Consider the following 21,890-nt stretch of genomic DNA (forward strand, 5'->3'; position numbering starts at 1 on the left):
GCCTGAGGGGTTGGGAGGGGCTCCTTCCCGCCGGCGCCGCAGGGAAATTCCCACAAAAATTGGAATTTTTCATTCTTTTTCCTGTTTTTTTTTTTTTTTTGTATTTAATGGTGTGAAAAGAGGGGGAAAAAAAAAAAAAAGAGGAAAAAAAACCCAAGGAAAAACCCAGAATTCCATGCGGGGCGATGCCCATCCCGGAAATTTAACACTTAACGGAGAGTCCAAAGCTTCTATTTTTTTTTCCTTTTTTTTTTTTTTTTGTTTTGTTGGTTTTTGTTTTGTTTTTTCATTTTTTTCCGCTGGGAAAAGGGAAAGAAAGGAGAAATTTTGTGGTACTTCGGAGTCCAAGCGGGAACGGCTCCAAATCCCACGGGATCGACCCCCCGAAATCCCGCGGAAACAGCCCCGAACCCCACGGAATGGGCCCCAAATCCCGCAGAATCGGCTCCAAATCCCGCGGAATCGGCCCCAAATCCCTCCGGAGCCGTCAGAAGAGGTTCTCCTCAAAAATCGCCAGCAAATCGCTCTGGAAATTCATGTCGATCGTCGCCGCCATCTACGGAAAGAAGAGGAAAAGGCCGTGATTTGCCTTGGAATTTGATGGGAACATTCTATGTTCCCATCCCGACATTTTTGGGCTCCTTTTCCCCTTTTTTTCCCCATTCCAGTGGTTTTCCGGGGCCATTCCTGGCGTTTTTCTTCAAAATCCACCGTCCACAGGGATTTTTGGGGCATTCCCAAGATTTATTTTGGGGATAATTACGGTTTTTTTGGCGTTTTTAGAGATTTTTTGGCATTCCCAAGATTTATTTTGGATATTTTTTGGCGTTTCTAGGGATTTTGGGCATTCCCAAGATTTATTTGGGGGATAATTAGGCTTTTTTTGGAATTTCTAGGGATTTTTGGGCATTCCAAAGATTTATTTTGGATATTTTTTAGCATTTCTATGGATTTTTGGGCATTCCCAAAATTTATTTTGGGGATAATTACGTATTTTTTGGCATTTCTAGGGATTTTTATGCATTCCCAAGATTTATTTTGGGGATAATTAAATATTTTTTGGCATTTCTAGGGATTTTTATGCATTCCCAAGATTTATTTTGGGGATAATTAAGTATTTTTTGGCATTTTTAGGGATTTTTTGGCATTCCCAAGATTTATTTTGGATATTTTTTGGCATTTCTAGGGATTTTTGGGCATTCCCAAGATTTTTTTCGCGCCTTCTTGGGAATTTTTGGTCATCCCATGGATTTTTTTTGGTGTCGTCACAGATTTTTTGGCGCCTCCGAGGGTTTTCTCCATCCCAGTGGGATTTTCACCCTCCCCAGTGGAATTTCCTCCATCCCAGTGGGATTTTCACTCATCCTGTGGAATTTTCACCATCCCACTGGGATTTCTTCCATCCCAGTGGGATGTTCTCCATCCCAGTGGAATTTTCACCATCCTTAGTGGAATTTCCTTCACCCTACTGGAATTTTCGCATTTCCCGTGGAATTTTTTTCCATCCCAGGGAGGTTTTCATCCTCCCCAGTGGAATTTTCACATTTCCCGTGGAACTTTTTTCCATCCCAGGGAGGTTTTCACCATCCCGAGTGGAATTTTCATCATCCCGAGTGCCATTTTCCCCATTTCGAGTGGAATTTCCCCCATCCCGAGTGGAAATCCCTCCATCCCGAGTGGAATTTCCCCCATTTCGAGTGGAATTTCCCCATCCCGAGTGGAATTTCCGCCATTTCGAGTGGAATTTCCCCCATTTCGAGTGGAATTTCCCCATCCCGAGTGGAATTTCCGCCATTTCGAGTGGAATTTCCCCCATTTCGAGTGGAATTCCCCCATTTCGAGTGGAATTCCCCCCTTCCTGAGTGGAATTTCCCCCATCTCGAGTGGAATTCCCCCATCCCGAGTGGAGTTTCCCCCATTTTGAGTGGAATTTCCCCCATTTCGAGTGGAATTCCCCCATCCCGAGTGGAATTCCCCCCTTCCTGAGTGTAATTCCCCCCATTTCGAGTGGAATTTCCCCCATTTCGAGTGGAATTTCCCCCTTCCTGAGTGTAATTCCCCCCTTCCCGAGTGGAATTCCCCCATTTCGAGTGGAATTCCCCCCTTCCTGAGTGGAATTTCCCCCATTTCAAGTGGAATTTCCCCCTTCCTGAGTGTAATTTCCCCCATCCCGAGTGGAATTTCCCCCATTTCGAGTGGAATTCCCTCCATCCCGAGTGGAATTTCCCCCATCCCGAGTGGAATTCCCCCATTTCGAGTGGAATTTCCCCCATTTCGAGTGGAATTCCCTCCATCCCGAGTGGAATTCCCCCATTTCGAGTGGAATTTCCCCCATTTCGAGTGGAATTTCCGCCATTTCGAGTGGAATTTCCGCCATTTCGAGTGGAATTTCCCCCATTTCGAGTGGAATTTCCGCCATTTCGAGTGTAATTCCCCCCATTTCGAGTGGAATTTCCCCCATTTCGAGTGGAATTTCCCCCTTCCTGAGTGTAATTCCCCCCTTCCCGAGTGGAATTCCCCCATTTCGAGTGGAATTCCCCCCTTCCTGAGTGGAATTTCCCCCATCTCGAGTGGAATTTCCCCCTTCCCGAGTGGAATTTCCCCATCTCGAGTGGAATTTCCCCATTTCGAGTGGAATTTCCCCCTTCCCGAGTGGAATTTCCCCATCCCAAGTGGAATTCCCCCATTTCGAGTAGAATTTCCCCCATTTCGAGTGGAATTCCCCCCTTCCCGAGTGGAATTTCCCCCATCCCGAGTGGAATTCCCCCATCCCGAGTGGAATTTCCCCCATTTTGAGTGAAATTTCCCCCATTTCGAGTGGAATTCCCCCATTTCGAGTGGAATTCCTCCCTTCCCGAGTGGAATTTCCCCCATTTCGAGTGGAATTCCCCCATTTCGAGTGGAATTTCCCCCATTTCGAGTGGAATTCCCCCCTTCCCGAGTGGAATTCCCCCATTTTGAGTGGAATTCCCCCCTTCCTGAGTGGAATTTCCCCCATCTCGAGTGGAATTTCCCCCTTCCCGAGTGGAATTCCCCCATCTCGAGTGGAATTTCCCCATTTCGAGTGGAATTCCCCCCTTCCCGAGTGGAATTCCCCCCTTCCCGAGTGGAATTTCCCCATCCCAAGTGGAATTCCCCCATTTCGAGTGGAATTTCCCCATTTCGAGTGGAATTTCCCCCATCCCGAGTGGAATTTCCCCCATTTCGAGTGGAATTTCCCCCATCCTGAGTGGAATTTCCCCCATTTCGCGTGGAATTTCCCCCATTTCGAGTGGAATTTCCCCATCCCGAGTGGAATTTCCCCCATTTCGAGTGGAATTCCCCCATTTCGAGTGGAATTTCCCCCATTTCGAGTGGAATTTCCCCCTTCCCGAGTGGAATTTCCCCCATCCCGAGTGGAATTTCCCCATTTCGAGTGGAATTTCCCCCATTTCGAGTGGAATTTCCCCATCCCGAGTGGAATTCCCCCCATTTCGAGTGGAATTTCCCCCTTCCCGAGTGGAATTTCCCCCATTTCGAGTGGAATTTCCCCCTTCCCGAGTGGAATTTCCCCCATCCCGAGTGGAATTTCCCCATTTCGAGTGGAATTTCCCCCATTTCGAGTGGAATTTCCCCCATCCCGAGTGGAATTCCCCCCATTTCGAGTGGAATTCCCCCCTTCCCGAGTGGAATTCCCCCATTTCGAGTGGAATTTCCCCCATTTCAAGTGGAATTCCCCCCTTCCTGAGTGGAATTTCCCCCATCTCGAGTGGAATTCCCCCATTTCGAGTGAAATTTCCCCCATTTCGAGTGGAATTTCCCCCATCCCGAGTGGAATTCCCCCCTTCTCGAGTGGAATTTCCCCCATTTCGAGTGGAATTTCCCCATCCTGAGTGGAGTTTCCCCCATTTTGAGTGGAATTTCCCCCATTTCGAGTGGAATTCCCCCATCCCGAGTGGAGTTTCCCCCATTTTGAGTGGAATTTCCCCCATTTCGAGTGGAATTCCACCATCCCGAGTGGAATTCCCCCCTTCCTGAGTGGAATTTCCCCCATCTCGAGTGGAATTTCCCCCTTCCCGAGTGGAATTCCCCCATTTCGAGTGGAATTTCCCCCATTTCGAGTGGAATTCCCCCATCCCGAGTGGAATTCCCTCCATCCCGAGTGGAATTTCCCCCATTTCGAGTGGAATTCCCCCATCCCGAGTGGAATTCCCTCCATCCCGAGTGGAATTTCCCCCATTTCGAGTGGAATTTCCCCCTTCCCGAGTGGAATTCCCCCATCTCGAGTGGAATTTCCCCATTTCGAGTGGAATTCCCCCCTTCCCGAGTGGAATTCCCCCCTTCCCGAGTGGAATTTCCCCATCCCAAGTGGAATTCCCCCATTTCGAGTAGAATTTCCCCCATTTCGAGTAGAATTTCCCCCATTTCGAGTGGAATTTCCCCATTTCGAGTGGAATTTCCCCCATCCCGAGTGGAATTTCCCCCTTCCCGAGTGGAATTCCCCCATCCCGAGTGGAATTTCCCCCATTTGGAGTGGAATTCTCCCCATGCCGGTGGGATTCTTCCCCCGTCGCGGTTCAGTCCCTCACCGCTTCCCGGCGCCTCCGCTCCTGCTCCCGCTTCCGGGCCATCTCCCGCTGCTGATCCAACATGGATTGGGACGCCTGAGGTTGGGAGCTCTGCGCTTGCGGTGCCGCCGCCGCCGCCGCCGCCGCCGCCTGTTGCTGCTGCTGCTGCTCCTGACGCCGCCGAACCTCCTCGTGCACGCGGCGCGCCGCCTCCAGCGCCTCCTCGTCCTCCCGGCTCCTGCCAAAGCCACCGGCACGCGCCGTCACCGCCACGGATCCCGCCCGGAACGGCGGCGAGAATGAACGGGGTTGGGTTGGGCCGAGAGATGGGATCGCGCCAACAGATCAGGATGGGGTCACCACATGGATTGGTGTCACCAAATCGGGTTCACGGCAACAGATTGGATTGGTGCCACCAGATTGGATTGGTGCCACCATATTGGATTCACAGCACAATATTGGATTGGTGTCACCATATTGGATTGGTGCCACCAGATTGGATTGGTGTCACCAAATCGGGTTCACGGCAACAGATGGGATTGGTGTCACCAGATTGGGTTCATGGCAACAGATCACATTGGTGCCACCATATTGGATTGGTGCCACCAGATTGGATTGGTGTCACCACATTGGATTGGTGTCACCAAATCGGGTTCACGGCAACAGATGGGATTGGTGTCACCAGATTGGATTGGTGTCACCATGTTGGATTGGTGCCACCATATTGGATTGGTGTCACCAGATTGGATTGGTGTCACCACGTTGGATTGGTGTCACCATATTGGATTGGTGCCACCAGATTGGATTGGTGTCACCATATTGGATTGGTGCCACCAGATTGGATTGGTGTCACCAGATTGGATTGGTGCCACCATATTGGATTGGTGTCACCATATTGGATTGGTGCCACCATATTGGATTGGTGCCACCATATTGGATTGGTGTCACCATGTTGGATTGGTGCCACCAGATTGGATTGGTGCCACCATATTGGATTGGTGCCACCATATTGGATTGGCGTCACCAAATCGGGTTCACAGCACCATATTGGATTTGTACCACCATATTGGATTGGTGCCACCAGATCGGGTTTGAACCACCAAATTGGGTTCACGGCACCAGATCCGATTGGTGTCACCAGATCGGATTGGTGTCATCAAATCAGGTTCACGGCACCGGATTGGATTTGTGCCACCAGATCAGATCGGTGCCGCCATATCGGATCAGATCGGAGTTGTGCCCTAAGGTTGGATTTGTACCACGAGCTCCGATTTGTAGCACCGGATCCGATTCGTGGCACCAGATTGGATTCATGGCACCAGATGGGATCCATCGGAAGCCATGGATTTAGGCCATGGAGTGGATTTGTGCCACGAGAGCCGATCCCGGTCTCTCCATGGATCTGATTGACATGGAACACACGATGAGTTTGGAACCCACCATGGATCCACCTGGATCACAGCACGAGATGAGATCCCCACCATGGATCCATCTGGATGAAACCAAGAGTTTGGATCCCACCACGGATCCACCCGGATCGTACCATGAGTCTGGATCCGACCGTGGATCCACCTGGATTGTACTATGGGTCTGGATCCCACCATGGATCCACCTGGATCAAACCAAGAGATGGAATCCCACCGTGGATCCACCTGGATCAAACCAGGAGTCCAAATCCCACCGTGGATCCACCAGGATCAAACCAAGAGTTTGGATCCCACCATGGATCCACCTGGATCAAACCAAGAGTCCGAATCCCACCGTGGATCCACCTGGATCAAACCAAGAGTCCGAATCCCACCGTGGATCCACCTGGATCAAACCCAGAGTCTGGATTCCCCCCTCCCCGTGGATGGGCGGAGCGTTGGCGGTGGTGGCCTCACCTCATCCTCTCCTGCTCCCGCCTCAGGCGCTCCTTCTCCCTCTCCACCTGCTCCGCCTGCGCCTTCAGGGCCTTCTCGCGCTCCTCCTTCTCCCGCGCCGCCCTCTTGAACTGCTCAAAGCTGTCGCTGGACGATTTGGCCGTGGACGACGGAGTGGTGGGATGTTTCTGGACCAAACTCGCCCAGGAACCCATGTTCTTGATCTTCAGGTCCTACGGAGAGAAGGACGGGAAGAGCCGCGTTGGGGAGGAGAAGCCCATGGAGACACTCAGATGTTCCACAGGAAGCGGTGGAGCCACCACGGGCACCACCTCCTCCCCCAAAGTTGGAATTCCAGGAGTGGCTCCTCCAGGACCTCTCGTCCTCCACCCAAACTCCAGATCTGGGGATGCTTTGGGTCGCAATGGACTTCTCCTGAGGTTCAACCTAAACCCACCCCTTCCCGTCCCAAACCGTTGTCCTACAAATTTTGGCCAAAAGTCTTTCTCCGTCTTTCTTCTGAGCCCCTCTTTCCAGACGGAAGAGCCCCAGGAAGGTCTCCCGGAGCCTTCTCCAGGTTGGACGATCCCAACTCTCCGGCAGGAGAGGCGCTCCAGCTCTTCGATCATCTCCGTGGACGCTCCTCTCTGGCTCTCCACCCACCCAACCCCTCCCCATGGAGCTCCTTCTCCATTCTTTTGGCCCTCAGACCGGCGCCAACGCCGACCTTACATGAAGGACCTTATAGAACCTCCTCCTGAGGTTCTCCTGAGCTCTGGAGCTTCTCCCGGCCCCTCCGGAAGCCATTCCACTCGCTCTGGATCCTACCTCCACCTCTCCAACCTTCTTGGAGGTCACTTTCCACCTCCAAATGGTTAATTTGAAGGTGGAAAGCACCAAACTTTGGCCGTCCCTCAAGATTCTGGTGGCCACCACCGTTCCAGGAGATGAAATTCTACCTTTGAGGAGGTTTCTTCTCCGTTTCTCCAAACGGCGTTACCTTTTTTGGGGCAACGGGGGTTTTGGGCTCCTGTTTCTGCCGCTCTTTCTCCTGGACGCCGGGCGGTGGGGGGTTCTGCTCGGGGGGTCTGATCACCGGACGTCCTCCCTCCATGGGCTTCATCTCCGTCCCTGGAAAGCAGAGGCGCCCATCAACGAGGAGAAGGGGCTCCTGGGAGCCACGTGGGGATGGGGAACCACCTGATGGAGTCCCACCACAAGGACCCAGGGAGATGGGGGACTCAGGAAGGATGGGGTTCCACCATCGGAACTGAGAGATGATGGGAGGAACAATGAGATCCCACCATCGGAACTGGGAGATGATGGAGTCTCAGTCATTGGGACGGGAACCACCTGATGGGGTCCCACCATCGAAATTGGGAGATGATGGGAAGAACAATGAGGTTCCACCATCAGAACTGGGAGATGATGGAGTCTCAGTTATTGGGACGGGAACCACTTGATGGGGTCCCACCATCCAAACTGGGAGCGATGGGGTCCCACCATCCAAACTGGGAGCGATGGGGTCCCACCGCCCAAACTGGGAGCGCTGGAGGTCCCACCACCCAAACTGGGAGTGATGGAGGTCCCACCACCCAAACTGGGAGCGATGGGGGTCCCACCACCCAAACTGGGAGTGATGGGGTCCCACCATCCAAACTGGGAGTGATGGGATCCCACCATCCAAACTGGGAGTGATGGGATCCCACCATCCAAACTGGGAGTGATGGAGGTCCCACCATCCAAACTGGGAGCGATGGGGTCCCACCACCCAAACTGGGAGTGATGGAGGTCCCACCACCCAAACTGGGAGTGATGGGGTCCCACCATCCAAACTGGGAGTGACGGAGGTCCCACCACCCAAACTGGGAGTGATGGGGTCCCACCATCCAAACTGGGAGCGATGGGGTCCCACCATCCAAACTGGGAGCGATGGGGTCCCACCACCCAAACTGGGAGCGATGGGGTCCCACCATCCAAACTGGGAGCGATGGGGTCCCACCACCCAAACTGGGAGCGATGGGGTCCCACCACCCAAACTGGGAGCGATGGGGTCCCACCACCCAAACTGGGAGTGATGGGGTCCCACCGCCCAAACTGGGAGCAATGGGGTCCCACCACCCAAACTGGGAGTGATGGGGTCCCACCACCCAAACTGGGAGTGATGGGGTCCCACCACCCAAACTGGGAGTGATGGAGGTCCCACCATCCAAACTGGGAGCGATGGGGTCCCACCATCCAAACTGGGAGTGATGGGATCCCACCACCCAAACTGGGAGTGATGGGGTCCCACCACCCAAACTGGGAGTGATGGAGTTCCCACCACCCAAACTGGGAGCGGTGGTGTCCACGCGGTGATGGACTCACTCTGGGGGATGTGCGCGGGGGCTTTGATGTTCTCCTGGTGCTTCGGTGGCTCCTGTCGCAGCGGAGGGCTGAAGGTCTCGTTGCGGATGACGGGCGAATGCATCTTCTCCTCCTTCCCCACCAGCGGCTGCGATTGGACGACGGAGGCGGCTCTCATCTCCTGCGGTGGGAACCTCGTGGTGAGGAACTGGGGGGAGATGCCCTCATCCAACCCCCACCTCCAACTCCCCACGTCAACCGTTGGCCAACGGGGCTTCAACTCAACTCCTCACGTCAACCGTTGGCCAACGGGGCTTCAACTCAACTCCTCCCATCAACCGTTGGCCAACGGGGCTTCAACTCAACTCCTCACGTCAACCGTTGACCAACGGGGCTTCAATTCAACTCCTCACGTCAACCGTTGACCAACGGGGCTTCAACTCAACTCCTCACATCAACCGTTGGCCAACGGGGCTTCAACTCAACCCCTCACATCAACCGTTGGCCAACGGGGCTTCAACTCAACTCCTCACGTCAACCGTTGGCCAACGGGGCTTCAACTCAACTCCTCACATCAACCGTTGGCCAACGGGGCTTCAACTCAACTCCTCACATCAACCGTTGGCCAACGGGGCTTCAACTCAACTCCTCATGTCAACCGTTGGCCAACGGGGCTTCAACCCAACTCCTCACGTCAACCGTTGGCCAACGAGGCTTTGCTGTTGCCTTCTCCTACGGCGGTGGAAGACGCCGGGCCCCGGCGGGTGGGACCGAGCGCCGAGGTGGGACCTTTCCCCCTTTTTTACCTGTTTTTTTGGCTGGAGAGATTGTTGAGGTGGCGACTGATGGACCAAAGCCTGGAACTGCGGCATCTGTGGGGAATGCATCATGAGAGGGGAAGGGGCTTCCCTCAAGTGACCTGCGAACAGGTTGGCAGCGATCAGTGAACCGTCGGCAGCACCGGCAACGCCAAAGCAACCCCCAACAAAGCCCTCGGCGCACGTCAAGACCGTTCCCCACCACCCAAACGGCTCAACCGGAAGTCACAAAAGCTCCGGAGCATCTTCTGCTCCTGAGGAAAACGGTTGGTTTTTTCCTGTCGCCGTTTGTGGTGGTTCCCCATAAACTCAATCCCCTTCTGCTTTGTCTTCTCAGGGTTCAGCAATGGTTCTGTCCGGAAAGACGAGTTGGGGTGGAGCAGCTCCACCAAAATGAGGGCTTTGAAAGCTGCAAAATCTGCTGTTCTTGGGTTCCTCTACGATTGGAGATGGGGTTCTCCAAGATTTGAGAAACTCCGGATCCATAAATTCTTGAGATCTTCAAGATCCTCAGAAATGAGGTTCCCGAGATCCTCAAAACTTGGAGTTCTTGAGTTTCTCAAAGATCTGAGATGGGTTCCTCCAAGATTTGATGAACTCCAGATCCAAAAATCCTTGAGATCTTCAAGATCCTCAGAAATGAAGTTCCCGAGACCCTCAAAACTTGGAGCTCTCGGGTTCCTCAAAGACCTGAGATGGGGGTCCTCCAAGATTTGAGAAACTCCGGATCCATAAATTCTTGAGATCTTCAAGATCCTCAAAAATGAGGTTCTTGAGACCCTCAAAACCTGCAGTTCTCGGGTCCCTCAAAGACCTGAGATGGGGTTCCTCCAAGATTTGATCAACTCCGGATCCATAAATTCTTGAGATCTTCAAGATCCTCCAAAATGAGGTTCCCGAGACCCTCAAAACTTGGAGCTCTTGAGTTCCTCAAAGATCTGAGATGGGGTTCCTCCAAGATTTGATCAACTCCAGATCCACAAATCCTTGAGACCTTCAAGATCCTCAGAAATGAAGTTCCCGAGACCCTCAAAACTTGGAGCTCTCGGGTCCCTCAAAGACCTGAGATGGGGGTCCTCCAAGATTTGATCAACTCCACATCCATAAATTCTCGAGACCTTCAAGATCCTCAGAAATGAGGTTCCTGAGATCCTCAAAACTTGGGAGTTCTTGAGTTCCTCAAAGACCTGAGATGGGGTTTCTCCAAGATTTGATCAACTCCACATCCACAAATTCTTGAGATCTTCAAGATCCTCAAAAACGAGGTCCCCAACGTCCTCAAAACTTGGGAGTTCCTCAAAGTTCCTCATCTGAGGGGACTGTTCCACCCACACGGTGGAGGAGGAGGACTATGGGAAGTGAGACCTGATGAGGTCACCTCCAGGGAAGCACGTGGCCAACAAAGGGCAGGAGAAGACCTCCCTGAACGGCAGAAGTTGTACACGGCGCTGCCGGAGAGATCTGCCTCAAAGATCTGAGACCGTGTTCCTCAAAGATCTGAGATCGTATTCCTCAAGGACTTGAGACCACGTTCCTCAAGGATTTGGGATCACGTTCCTTAAAGATCTGAGATAATGTTCCTCAAAGATCTGAGATCACATTCCACAAGGATCAGAGCTCACGTCCCTCCAGGATCTGAGATGAGATGGTGTTCCTCAAGGATTTGGGATCACGTCCCTCCAGGATCTGAGATGAGATGGTGTTCCTCAAGGATTTGGGATCACGTTCCTCAAGGATCTAAGATTGTGTTCCTTGAGGATCTGGGATCACGTTCCTCAAGGACCTGAGACGACATTCCTGAAGGATTTGAGATGACTTTCCTCAAGGATCTGAGACCACGTTCCTCAAGGATTTGGGATCATGTTCCTCAAGGATCTGAGATAATGTTCCTCAAAGATCTGAGATCACATTCCACAAGGATCAGAGCTCATGTTCCTCAAGGATTTGAGACCACGTTCCTCAAGGATTTGGGATCACGTTCCTCAAGGATCTGAGATGACGTTCCTCAAGGATTTGGGATCACGCTCCTGAAGGATCTGAGATTGCGTTCCTCAAGAATCAGAGCTCAAGTTCCTCAAAGATCAGAGCTCACGTTCCTCAAGGATTTGAGACAACTTTCCTCAAGCATCTGAGATCATGTTCTTCAAGGATTTGAAATGACGTTCCTCAAGGATTTGGGATCACGTTCCTGAAGGATCTGAGATTGTGTTCCTCAAGGACTTGAGCTCACATTCCTCGAGGACCTGAGATGAGATGGTGTTCCTCAAGGATCAGAGCTCACGTTCCTCAAGGATCTGAGCTCACGTTCCTCAAGGATCTGAGATTGTGTTCCTCAAGGACTTGAGCTCCCATTCCTCAAGGACCTGAGATGAGATGGTGTTCCTCAAAGATCAGAGCTCACGTTCCTCAAGGATCTGAGATTGTGTTCCTCAAGGATCAGAGCTCACGTTCCTCAAGGATCTGAGATGACGTTCCTCAAGGATCTGAGATTGTGTTCCTCAGGGATCAGAGCTCACGTTCCTCAAGGATCCGAGATTGTGTTCCTCAAGGATCTGAGATGATGTTCCTCAAGGATCTGAGCTCACGTTCCTCAAGGATCTGAGATTGTGTTCCTCAAGGATCTGAGATGACGTTCCTCAAGGATCTGAGCTCACGTTCCTCAAGGATCTGAGATTGTGTTCCTCAGGGATCAGAGCTCACGTTCCTCAAGGATCAGAGCTCACGTTCCTCAAGGATCTGAGATTGTGTTCCTCAAGGATCTGAGCTCACGTTCCTCAAGGATCTGAGATGACGTTCCTCAAGGATCTGAGATTGTGTTCCTCAGGGATCAGAGCTCACGTTCCTCAAGGATCTGAGCTCACGCTCCTCAAGAATCAGAGCTCGCGTTCTTCAAGGATCTGAGCTCACGTTCCTCAAGGATCTGAGATGACGTTCCTCAAGGATCTGAGCTCACGCTCCTCAAGGATCTGGGATCACATTCCTCCAGGATCTCAGAAACCCCAGATCCACAACCCCCGAGATCCTCAAGACCCTCAAAAGAGACCCCTGAGCTCCTCCCGACCTGGGACCCCCTGAGCTCCTCCAACCCCTGCGCCGCTCACACCCTCAAAGCCCCTCAGATCTCGAGCTCCGAGTCGGGACAGAGCCCTCCCGGGGCTTCTCCGGTGGCTCCTCCGCTCCCCGACCGCCGGTGCCACTGGAGCCACGCGCTCGCCCCGTCCCCCCTTCCCTCGAGGCCTCTTGGTGGCCCCCTCGGTCCTCACCGGTGGCGTAGGGGTCGGGCTTGTGGTGCCGCGGCGAGGGGTGGTGCTGGATGACCTGCTGCGGTTTGGCCGGCGGCGGCGGCGGCGGCGGCGGCTGCGGGGGCGGATGTTGTTGCTGCGGCGGCGGCGGCGGCGGCGCTTGGCTCGGCGGGAGGTGGGCCGGGAAGGACATGGGTGGCATGTGCATGGGCCGCGGCGGCGCCTGGTGCTGCAGCTGCTGCACGGCGGGATGCGGCGGCGGCGGCGGCGGCTGCAGCGGGGGCTGCGGCGGCGCCTGGACCTTCACTGAAGGGAGAAGCGGAGTCTGTGGCTGCACCTTCTGCAGCTGCTGCAGGTAGAGCTGCATCTGGTTGGTGCTCAGAGGCAGATTGTGGTGAGGAGGAGGAGGCGGCGGCGGCGGCGGCGGCGCCGCAGGTTCTTCGTCCTCCAGGAGGACCTGCGGCGGTTGCGGCAGAGGGGGTTGCGGGAGGAGGGGCTGTTGGCTGAGCGCCGGCGAGACGGCGGGCGGCCGCGACGGCTTCGGGGGCAGCGCCGCCGCGCGGTTACTGGGCCTCGAAGGCTGCTGAGGAAGAGCGTTGTGCAAAGCTGCGGAGACACAGAGCACACGGCGCCACCGCCGTCACGCAACGCGTCTCCATCCGGCCCCGGGCGGCAACGCCTCCCGACGGATCGGGGGTTCCGAGGCCCGTCCGACGCGGCCTTCAACCCCTCCAGGGATGGAGCAGCCGCAGCTCGGGGCAACGGGGACCTCCCCACCCTCCCAGGAGGGGTTTCTCCCCAAGATCTCCCATCGATCTCCATCTTTGAGCCCCAAAGCGCCCTCTCGGCGCGTCCCCGACCCACAGCCCCTCCACGGCGCTCCCGGAGCCCCTCTCCCACTGGCGGATGCTCCAAGGACCCCCCTGAACCTTCTCTCCTCCAGGAGGAACAACCCCAACTCTCAGCCTGTGTCCCCCAGGAGCTTCTCCACCAATCCTATCCAACTCAACCCAACCCAACCCAACTCAACCCAACCCAACTTAACTCAAGCCAATGCACTCAATCCAACCCAACTCAACTCATTCCAGCCAATCCCAACCCAACCCAATCCAACCCAACTCAATCCAACTCAACGCAATAAAACCCAACACAATCCAACTAAACTCAATCCAACTCAACCCAACTAAACTCAACCCAACTCAATCCAACCCAACTCAACTCAATCCAATCTAACCCAATGCAACCCAATCTAACTCAACCCAACTCAACCCAACCCAACCAAATCCAACCCAACCCAACGCAATCCTACTCAACCCAACCCGATCCAACCCAACTCGACCCGATCCAACCCAACTCAACCCAACTCAATCCAACCCAACCCAACTCAACCAAACAACCCAACACACTCAATCTAACACAACTCAACCAAACTCAATCCAACTCAACTCAATCCAACCCATCCCAACTCAACCCAACCCAACTCAACCCAACTGAACCCAACTAAACTCAAGCCGACTCACTCAACCCAACCCAACTCAACCAAATCCAACCCAACGCAACTCAACTCAATCCAACCCAACTCAACCCAACTCAACTCATCCCAACTCAACCCAACTCAACCCAATAAAACCCAACACAATCCAACTAAACCCAATCCAACTCAACCCAACTCAACTCAACCCAACTAAACTCAAGCCGACACACTCAATCTAACCCAACTCAACTCAATCCAGCTCAACCCAACCCAACCCAACTCAACCCAACCCAACCCAACCCAACTCAACCCAACTCAACTCAACCCAACCCGATCCAACCCAACTCAACTCAACCCAACTCAACCCAACCCAATCCAATCCAACTCATCCCAACTCAACTCAACCCAACCCAATCCAACCCAACTCAACCCAACCCAATCCAACCCAACTCAACCCAACCCAATCCAATCCAACTCTACTCAATCCAACCCAACTCAACCAACCCAACCCAAGACGATCCAACCCAACCCAACCCAACCCGGTCAAGCGTCCCCAAGGCAAGCGAGGCCAGGAGCAGGTTGGGCTCACCTGGAGGAGACACCACATGCTGGTTGAGGTGGGGGGGAGTGCTGTGCTCGGGCGGCTGCGGGAGATGAGGCGGCAGCTCCGGCTGCGGCAGATGCAGGATGGGTTGGGTGAAATGCGTCATGGTGTCAAACATGGTCCCCGGCAACGGGTGCTCCAAGACGGGGACTTGGGTGGGGACGAAAGGCGGAGGAGAAGACTTCATGGGTGGAGGAGCTTGTTGAGGGACGGGCGGAGGCGGCGGCGGCTGCTGGGGCGGTAACGGCTGCGGCGGTAACGGCTGTGGCGGCGGCGGGGGCGGAGGGGGCTGCTGCGGCTGCGGCTGCGGCGGGAGAGGCTGCGGGGGCGGCGGCTGCGCCGGTTGGTGGTGGTGATGGTGATGCTGAGGGAGGAGAAAAGTCAACAGTGAGGCACCAAAAGAGCTTTGTGGTCACTGAAATGTGGTCTTGGATCACCAGAACATCGTGACGGAACACCATCCCGGCCACCAAAACGAGTTCCCCATCACCAAAATGCCCTCGTGGGTCACCAAAACGCCCTCGTGGGTCACCAAAACACCTTCATAAATGAGCAAAACGCCCTCGTGGGTCACCAGAACACCCTTATGGGTCACCAAAATGCCCTCGTGGGTCACCAGAACACCCTTATGGGTCACCAAAATGCCCTCGTGGGTCACCAAACACCCTCCTGGGTCACCAAAACGCCCTCCTGGGTAACCAAAACACCCTCCTGAGTCACCAAAATGCCCTCCAGGTCACTGAAAAAACCCTACAAGTCACCAAAACATCTTCTTGGTCACTGAAACACCTTCCTAGACACCAAAACGCCCTCGTGGGTCACCAAAATGCCTTCATAGGTCACCAAAACTCCCTCGTGGGTCACCAAAATGACCTCATGGGTCACCGAAACAACTTCCCAGTCACCAAAATCATCTTCTTGGGCACTGAAACACCTTCCTGGACATCAAAATGCCCTCATGGGTCACCAAAACACCCTCGTGGGTCACTAAAACGCCCTTATGGGTCACCAAAAAGCCCTCGTGGGTCACCAAAATGTCCTCGTGGGTCACCAAAACACCTTCATAGATGAGCAAAACGCCCTCCTGGGTCACCAAAACGCCCTCCTGGGTCACCAAAACGCCCTCCTGGGTCACCAAAATGCCCTCGTGGGTCACGAAAATGCTCTCCTGGGTCACCAAAATGCCCTCATGGGTCACCAAAACGCCCTCGTGGGTCACCAAAACGCCCTCCTAGGTCACCAAAATGCTCTCCTGGGTCACCAAAATGCCCTCATGGGTCACCAAAATGTCCTCCTGGTCACTGAAACACCCTACAAGTCACCAAAATGCCTTCATAGGTCACCGAAATGTCCTCATGGGTCACCAAAATGACCTCGCGGGGCTCCAGAAGACCCTCGTGGGTCACCAAAAGGCCCTCACAAGTCAATGAAAGAACTTCTCCGTCACCAAAAGCCCTTTCCAGTCACCAAAACATCTTGTCGGGCACTGAAAAACCATCCTGGCCACCAAAATGCCCTCACGGGTCACCAAAATGCCCTCATGGGTCTCCGGAATGTCCTTGTGGGTCACCAGAACGTCCTCGTGGGTCACCAAAACGCCCTCACAGGTCACCGAAACAACTTCCCAGTCACCAAATCATCTTCTCGGGCACTAAAACACCTTCTTGGGACACCAAAACACCCTTCGTGGGTCATCAAAACGTCCTCCTGGTCACCCAAAACCCTCTTCCTGGTCACCAAAACGCCCTCGTGGGTGACAAAACCACCTTCTTCCGTCACGAGAAGCCCTTTTCGGGCACCCAAACATCTTCCCAGTCCCTGAAACGCCCTCCCGGTGTCCTTCCAACCACCCCCTGGAGCCGCGTCCCCTCAATGGCGCCCATCCCCGGGGTCGTCCGCGGGTCGAGGCCACCGCCAGGTCTCGTACCTTCTTCTGCTCTCGCCCCGAGTGGCCTTTTTTCTTTAGTTTCGGTGCCATTTCTGCCAAAGAAACAAAACAAAGAGGAAGAGAAGCAACGTTAGAACCAGGCGGATCCCCCTCCATCGCCCCCCGAAGCGCCCAACGGTCCCGATCCCATCCCAACAAGCCCAGAAGAAGTAGTTCGGGAGCTCCGTTCTACCAGGAACGGGCGTTGGGTCACCACGTCATCGCCCGCCGAGAGGGAAAAGGGGGAAGAAATGGAAAGGGAAGACCCAAAGTCTCCTTCCACCTTATCCGAGCGGTGGAGAAAGGCCCCCAACGGCCAAAGAAATCATTGCTCCACCAACTTCGGCGATGCCAGGAACGCCGACGGAGGAGAGCGGGAGCGCCAAACTTGGCAGGAGGGAGGAGAAAAACAAGATATCAACTCTCGCGGCTCCGGCAAAGCCGTTTCCCATCCTCCTCCTCCCCCGAAATATCCACCGAGGGCTCCACTTTGTGGTTCCCATGGGATCGTCTCGCGGCGGAGATGCTTTTAGACCATCGTCATCGCAAAGGATTGGTTGAGTTTGAGGCCACGGCAACGATTTCCCGGGATTTCCTCGGTCAAACGAGCGGAGAAACAGCGGAGTCGCAAAAATAGAGAGCGGAAAACGCTCCACCAGCCCCAAAAATCCCACAATGGTGGTTTTTTTGCTGTTATTTGCGGACGTTCCCGGCTGAAAGTGATGGAAAAAGTCGTTTTTGGAAGGGGCAAAAGCTTCGCGTCAAGAAGGAACGTCTCCTAAATCCGCTTTTTCCTTAAATCCCACCAAAAAGTCAATGAGTTCCTCACGTTTCCTCCCAACATCTCCACTCGGTTTGGGTTTAAAGCAACACCGATGAGCGGCGTCGGCACTTGGACGCCGGGAGAGGGGTTGGGCAACGCCAACGGTGCCGCTTGGGTCGATTTTACAGCTGAAATAGGTAAAAAAAATGAGGGTTTGGGGGAAAATTCCAACCAAAAATCAGCTGGGAAGGGGGAAAAAGGGAAGATCTTGGCCTTGGGAGCTCCGTTCACACCGATCCACCGGGAAACGGTTGGGTTAAAAGCCAAGAAGGGTTTGGTTTGGAGGTGGAAAAGGGTTTTGGAGGCCGTGGTTGAGGATTCCCGAGATTACAGCCGGAATTTGGTGGGAAATGGAAGAGCCGGAGAGGAGAAAAGGAAGGTTGGAGGAGATGATGGCGGTGAAGAACTTGGTGGGGAGGGAAATGCCATCAGGTGGTGAGAAGAGGTGGGACGGTTTGGAGCAACCATGGGTTTGGGTGGACATCCACAGCTCCAGGTGGGCGTCCATAGTCCAAGAGAGGAGACCACAGCTCCAGGTGGGCGTCCATAGTCCAAGAGAGGAGACCACAGCTCCAGGTGGGCGTCCATGGCTCAATACCACAGCTCCAGGTGGGTGTCCACAGTCCAAGAGAGGAGACCACAGCTCCAGGTGGGCGTTCATAGTCCATGAGAGGAGATCGCAGCTCCAGGTGGGTGTCCATAGTCCAAGAGAGGAGACCACAGCTCCAGGTGGGCGTCCATAGTCCAAGAGAGGAGACCACAGCTCCAGGTGGGCGTCCATAGTCCAAGAGAGGAGACCACAGCTCCAGGTGGGCGTCCATAGTCCAAGAGAGGAGACCACAGCTCCAGGTGGGCGTCCGTAGTCCAGGAGAGGAGACCACAGCTCCAGGTGGGCGTCCACAGTCCAAGAGAGGAGACCACAGCTCCAGGTGGGCGTCCACAGTCCAAGAGAGGAGACCACAGCTCCATGTGGGCGTCCATAGTCCAAGAGAGGAGACCACAGCTCCAGGTGGGCGTCCATAGTCCAAGAGAGGAGACCACAGCTCCAGGTGGGTGTCCATAGTCTAAGAGAGGAGACCACAGCTCCAGGTGGGCGTCCATAGTCCAAGAGAGGAGACCACAGCTCCAGGTGGGTGTCCATGGCTCAAGACCACAGCTCCAGGTGGGCGTCCATAGTCCAAGAGAGGAGACCACAGCTCCACGTGGGCGTCCATAGTCCAAGAGAGGAGACCACAGCTCCATGTGGGCGTCCATAGTCCAAGAGAGGAGACCACAGCTCCAGGTGGGTGTCCATAGTCTAAGAGAGGAGACCACAGCTCCAGGTGGGCGTCCATGGCTCAAGAGAGGAGACCACAGCTCCAGGTGGGACCTCAACGGGCACCTCCGGCTCTAGTTGGACCCTCCATGGCTCACGATGGATGCCGGAAGCAAAGACCTTCCGAAAAGACCAAGATGTGACGTCTTCTTCCATCCAGAAGGCATCTTGCAGGGCTTCACCACTCATCCTGGAGGAACCCGAAGCTTCTGGCTCAGCCCTGGGCTCAAAGCACTCAGGAGAGGACAAAGAACCTCCAAAGTCAGGAGAAAGCTCCCGAGACCAAGTTTGGGGTGGGAAGAGAGGAGAAGAGCATCGTCGGCCACGCCACGACCTGGAGGACCTCCGAGCAAAGCCGTTCCGGTGAAGGCTTCGCCATCGTTCTCGGCAGGAGCCGAACGTCACCACGAGGAGACGAGGGAAGACGTGGGGTGGGTGAATCCTCCTGTTTGAGCCCCGTGAGGGACCACGAGTGGGGCTGAAAGCGTCCGCCAAGAGGATGAAGCCAATGGAGATGGAGCAGAAGGATGAATCCAGGCAAAACCTCGGAGCGGGACCAACGATTGGACCAGGATTGCGGCTCAAAGCATCCTCCAAGAAGGTAAAGCCAATGGAGACCACGATGGTGTCCATGGGACCACCCGGTGATCCCCGAGGTGGAACGAGCTCGGCCGACACCGCTGGAGGACGAACCTTCTTCACGGCCAAAGGTGGTTGTTGGGCGGCATCGTGTGCTTCAAGAGCATCGAGAAGAAGCGCCACTCTACCTCCAACCCCACCACCGCTTCGCCCGCGGTGGAGATGTCCTCATGAAGAAGAAGAAGAAGAAGAAGAAGCAGAAGAAGAAGAAGAAGAAGAAGAAGAAGAAGAAGAAGGAGAAGAAGAAGAAGCCAACAGAGACCACGAGTGGCACCACGATGGCCCCAAGATGATCCACTGGTGACTCCGGAGAAGCTGAGACAAAGCTTCGTCACCGCTGAAGACGTTGGGTTGACTTTGGGTGCTTCGACCCTTCTCCTGGTGTCTCCTCATGGAGAACCGAGAAGAAACCCTGTCCCATCTCCAACCCTGATGCTTCCACCTCCTCCGCGGGGCCAAAAATCCCTGGAATCAACCAAAAGGACCATTTCCAGGACCTCATTTCCAGGTGGGTTTGGTGGAAGCGGTGCCGGCGGCTCCGTCCCTTCCCTCGGCGTTGGGTTTTTGCCTAAATCCTTCTTTTTTCTCCTCCCTCGGAAGGGCCAAAAGGTCGTTATCCGCCTCATTTCCTTATTTTTGGTTGAGACGCCATCGCGGTACAAAAAAAGGGCATTTTTGGTGGCAGTCACTTTGTTGAGTTTATTAATTAAAGGAGAAAAAAAGAGCAAAACCGTAACAAATAAATTCGCTTTCGGGAGTGGGAAGAGGAGAAATCGGCGGTTACACGGCTGGAAAATCCCGAAGCACGTGGGGAGGGGGGAGAAAATCCGACGGAGGGAGAATGTGGGGCCAAACGAGGGGGAAAAAAAATGGAATAGAAATAAAAGTGAGTGGGAAAGAAGTTCTTTAGGAGTTAAATTCATTTCGGCGAAGCGGAAGGGGAAAATTCAGCTCGAATTACAAGTTGGCTCCGAAGCCGCCGTTCCGCATTCCGAGCAAATCGTGAGCTCACCGGGGCCCAACGCCAAAGGATTTTGGGGGTAAAAAAGGGAATAAATGGCAAAATCCATTGGAAAGGGGAAAAAAACCCCAAAGCAAAAGCAAATTTTATTGAATTTTGGTGCTAAATTGGGGGTTTTGGCTCTAAAAGGGGGTCGGAACCGTTCAAATCGGGGCTTGGAGGGGGTATTAATGGGAATTATTTGTTGTTGTTAATTAGATTTTGGGAACGGCGGCTTCGGAGCTCAAAGAGTGCCCGGAATCGGTGACGTCGGCGCTGCCAAAACAACGATAACTCAGTCGGGAGTCCCCAAATCTTCCCTTCAATCGCCCCAAAATTCACTTTATTCAACTCCGATGGCGGCGCCGAACCCCAAAGAGGGAGGAACGCGAGAGCCAACGGCGTCGGAGCGGCGTTGGGAAGGAGACGGTTGGGTGGAAGGCGACTCCAGGGAAGAAGAGGGGTTGAAGCTCGGCAGCGCCGGGATGGGACGGAGCGTCATCGGCGGCGGCAATGGGACGGTCAAAGAGCCAACGGCGGCGGTTAACCCGGAATGAACCGGGAATTAACTCGGAACTAAAGCCGGGAAAGCGGGAATTCACCTGCGTTCACCGGGAATTAAGCCCAGGAAAGGTGGAATCAACCGGGAATTAAAGCCACGGAGGTTGGAATTAACGCAGCAATTAACGGCGGTAACAAAGAATTAACGGCGGTAACGAAGAATTAAGGTCCCGTAACCCGGAATTAACCCTCGGAACTCGGAATTAATTTGGGAATTAAAGCCGGGAAACACGGCATTAAGCAGGAAATTAGGAGTTAACGCGGCTAACGAGGACTAAACCAGAGTAACGCCGAATTAAGCCCGGAAAACTCGGAATCAGAGCTGAGTAATGTGGGCTTAAGGGAAACTTGGAATTAAGCCGGCTAAGGAAGAGGGAAGCCACGGAACGGGGACTTCAAGCCAAGTAGGTCGGAATTAAGCCCAGGAAGTCGGAATTAACCTCAACTGACTCGGAATTCACTCAGGAAACTGGGAATTAAAGGCAGTTAACGCGGAATGAAGCCGGGGAGCTCGGAATTAAACCTGAGTAACGCAGAATTAAGCCGGGGAGCTCGGAATTAACCCCAACTGACCCGGAATTAACCCGGGAAACTGGGAATTAAAGGCAGCTAACGCGGAATGAAGCCGGGGAGCTCGGAATTAAACCGGATAATATGGAATTAAACCTGAGTAACGCAGAATTAAGCCGGGTAACTTGGAATTAAACCGGATAACTTGGAATGAAACCTGAG

General features: G+C 54.1%; 1 protein-coding gene across 6 annotated transcripts in view; it reads right to left on the minus strand.

Moving 5' to 3' along the window:
* Positions 1-262: 262 nt before the first annotated feature.
* The window catches only part of BRD4 (bromodomain containing 4), a 67,221-nt gene continuing 45,593 nt past the window's right edge, over positions 263-21,890 (minus strand). For all 6 annotated transcript variants that reach the window (XM_054051761.1, XM_054051760.1, XM_054051762.1 and 3 more), the window contains 9 exons: positions 16,821-16,873; positions 14,879-15,257; positions 12,837-13,421; positions 9,562-9,674; positions 8,777-8,936; positions 7,410-7,540; positions 6,431-6,642; positions 4,569-4,785; positions 263-556 (listed from right to left, as the gene is read on the minus strand). In XM_054051761.1, coding sequence (XP_053907736.1) covers positions 488-556; positions 4,569-4,785; positions 6,431-6,642; positions 7,410-7,540; positions 8,777-8,936; positions 9,562-9,674; positions 12,837-13,421; positions 14,879-15,257; positions 16,821-16,873 — 1,919 coding nt within the window. In that variant the 3' untranslated portion in view covers positions 263-487. The remainder of the gene's footprint in view (positions 557-4,568; positions 4,786-6,430; positions 6,643-7,409; positions 7,541-8,776; positions 8,937-9,561; positions 9,675-12,836; positions 13,422-14,878; positions 15,258-16,820; positions 16,874-21,890) is intronic.

The sequence above is a fragment of the Cuculus canorus genome, chromosome 30, assembly GCF_017976375.1.
Source record: "Cuculus canorus isolate bCucCan1 chromosome 30, bCucCan1.pri, whole genome shotgun sequence".
Lineage (NCBI taxonomy): Eukaryota > Metazoa > Chordata > Aves > Cuculiformes > Cuculidae > Cuculus > Cuculus canorus.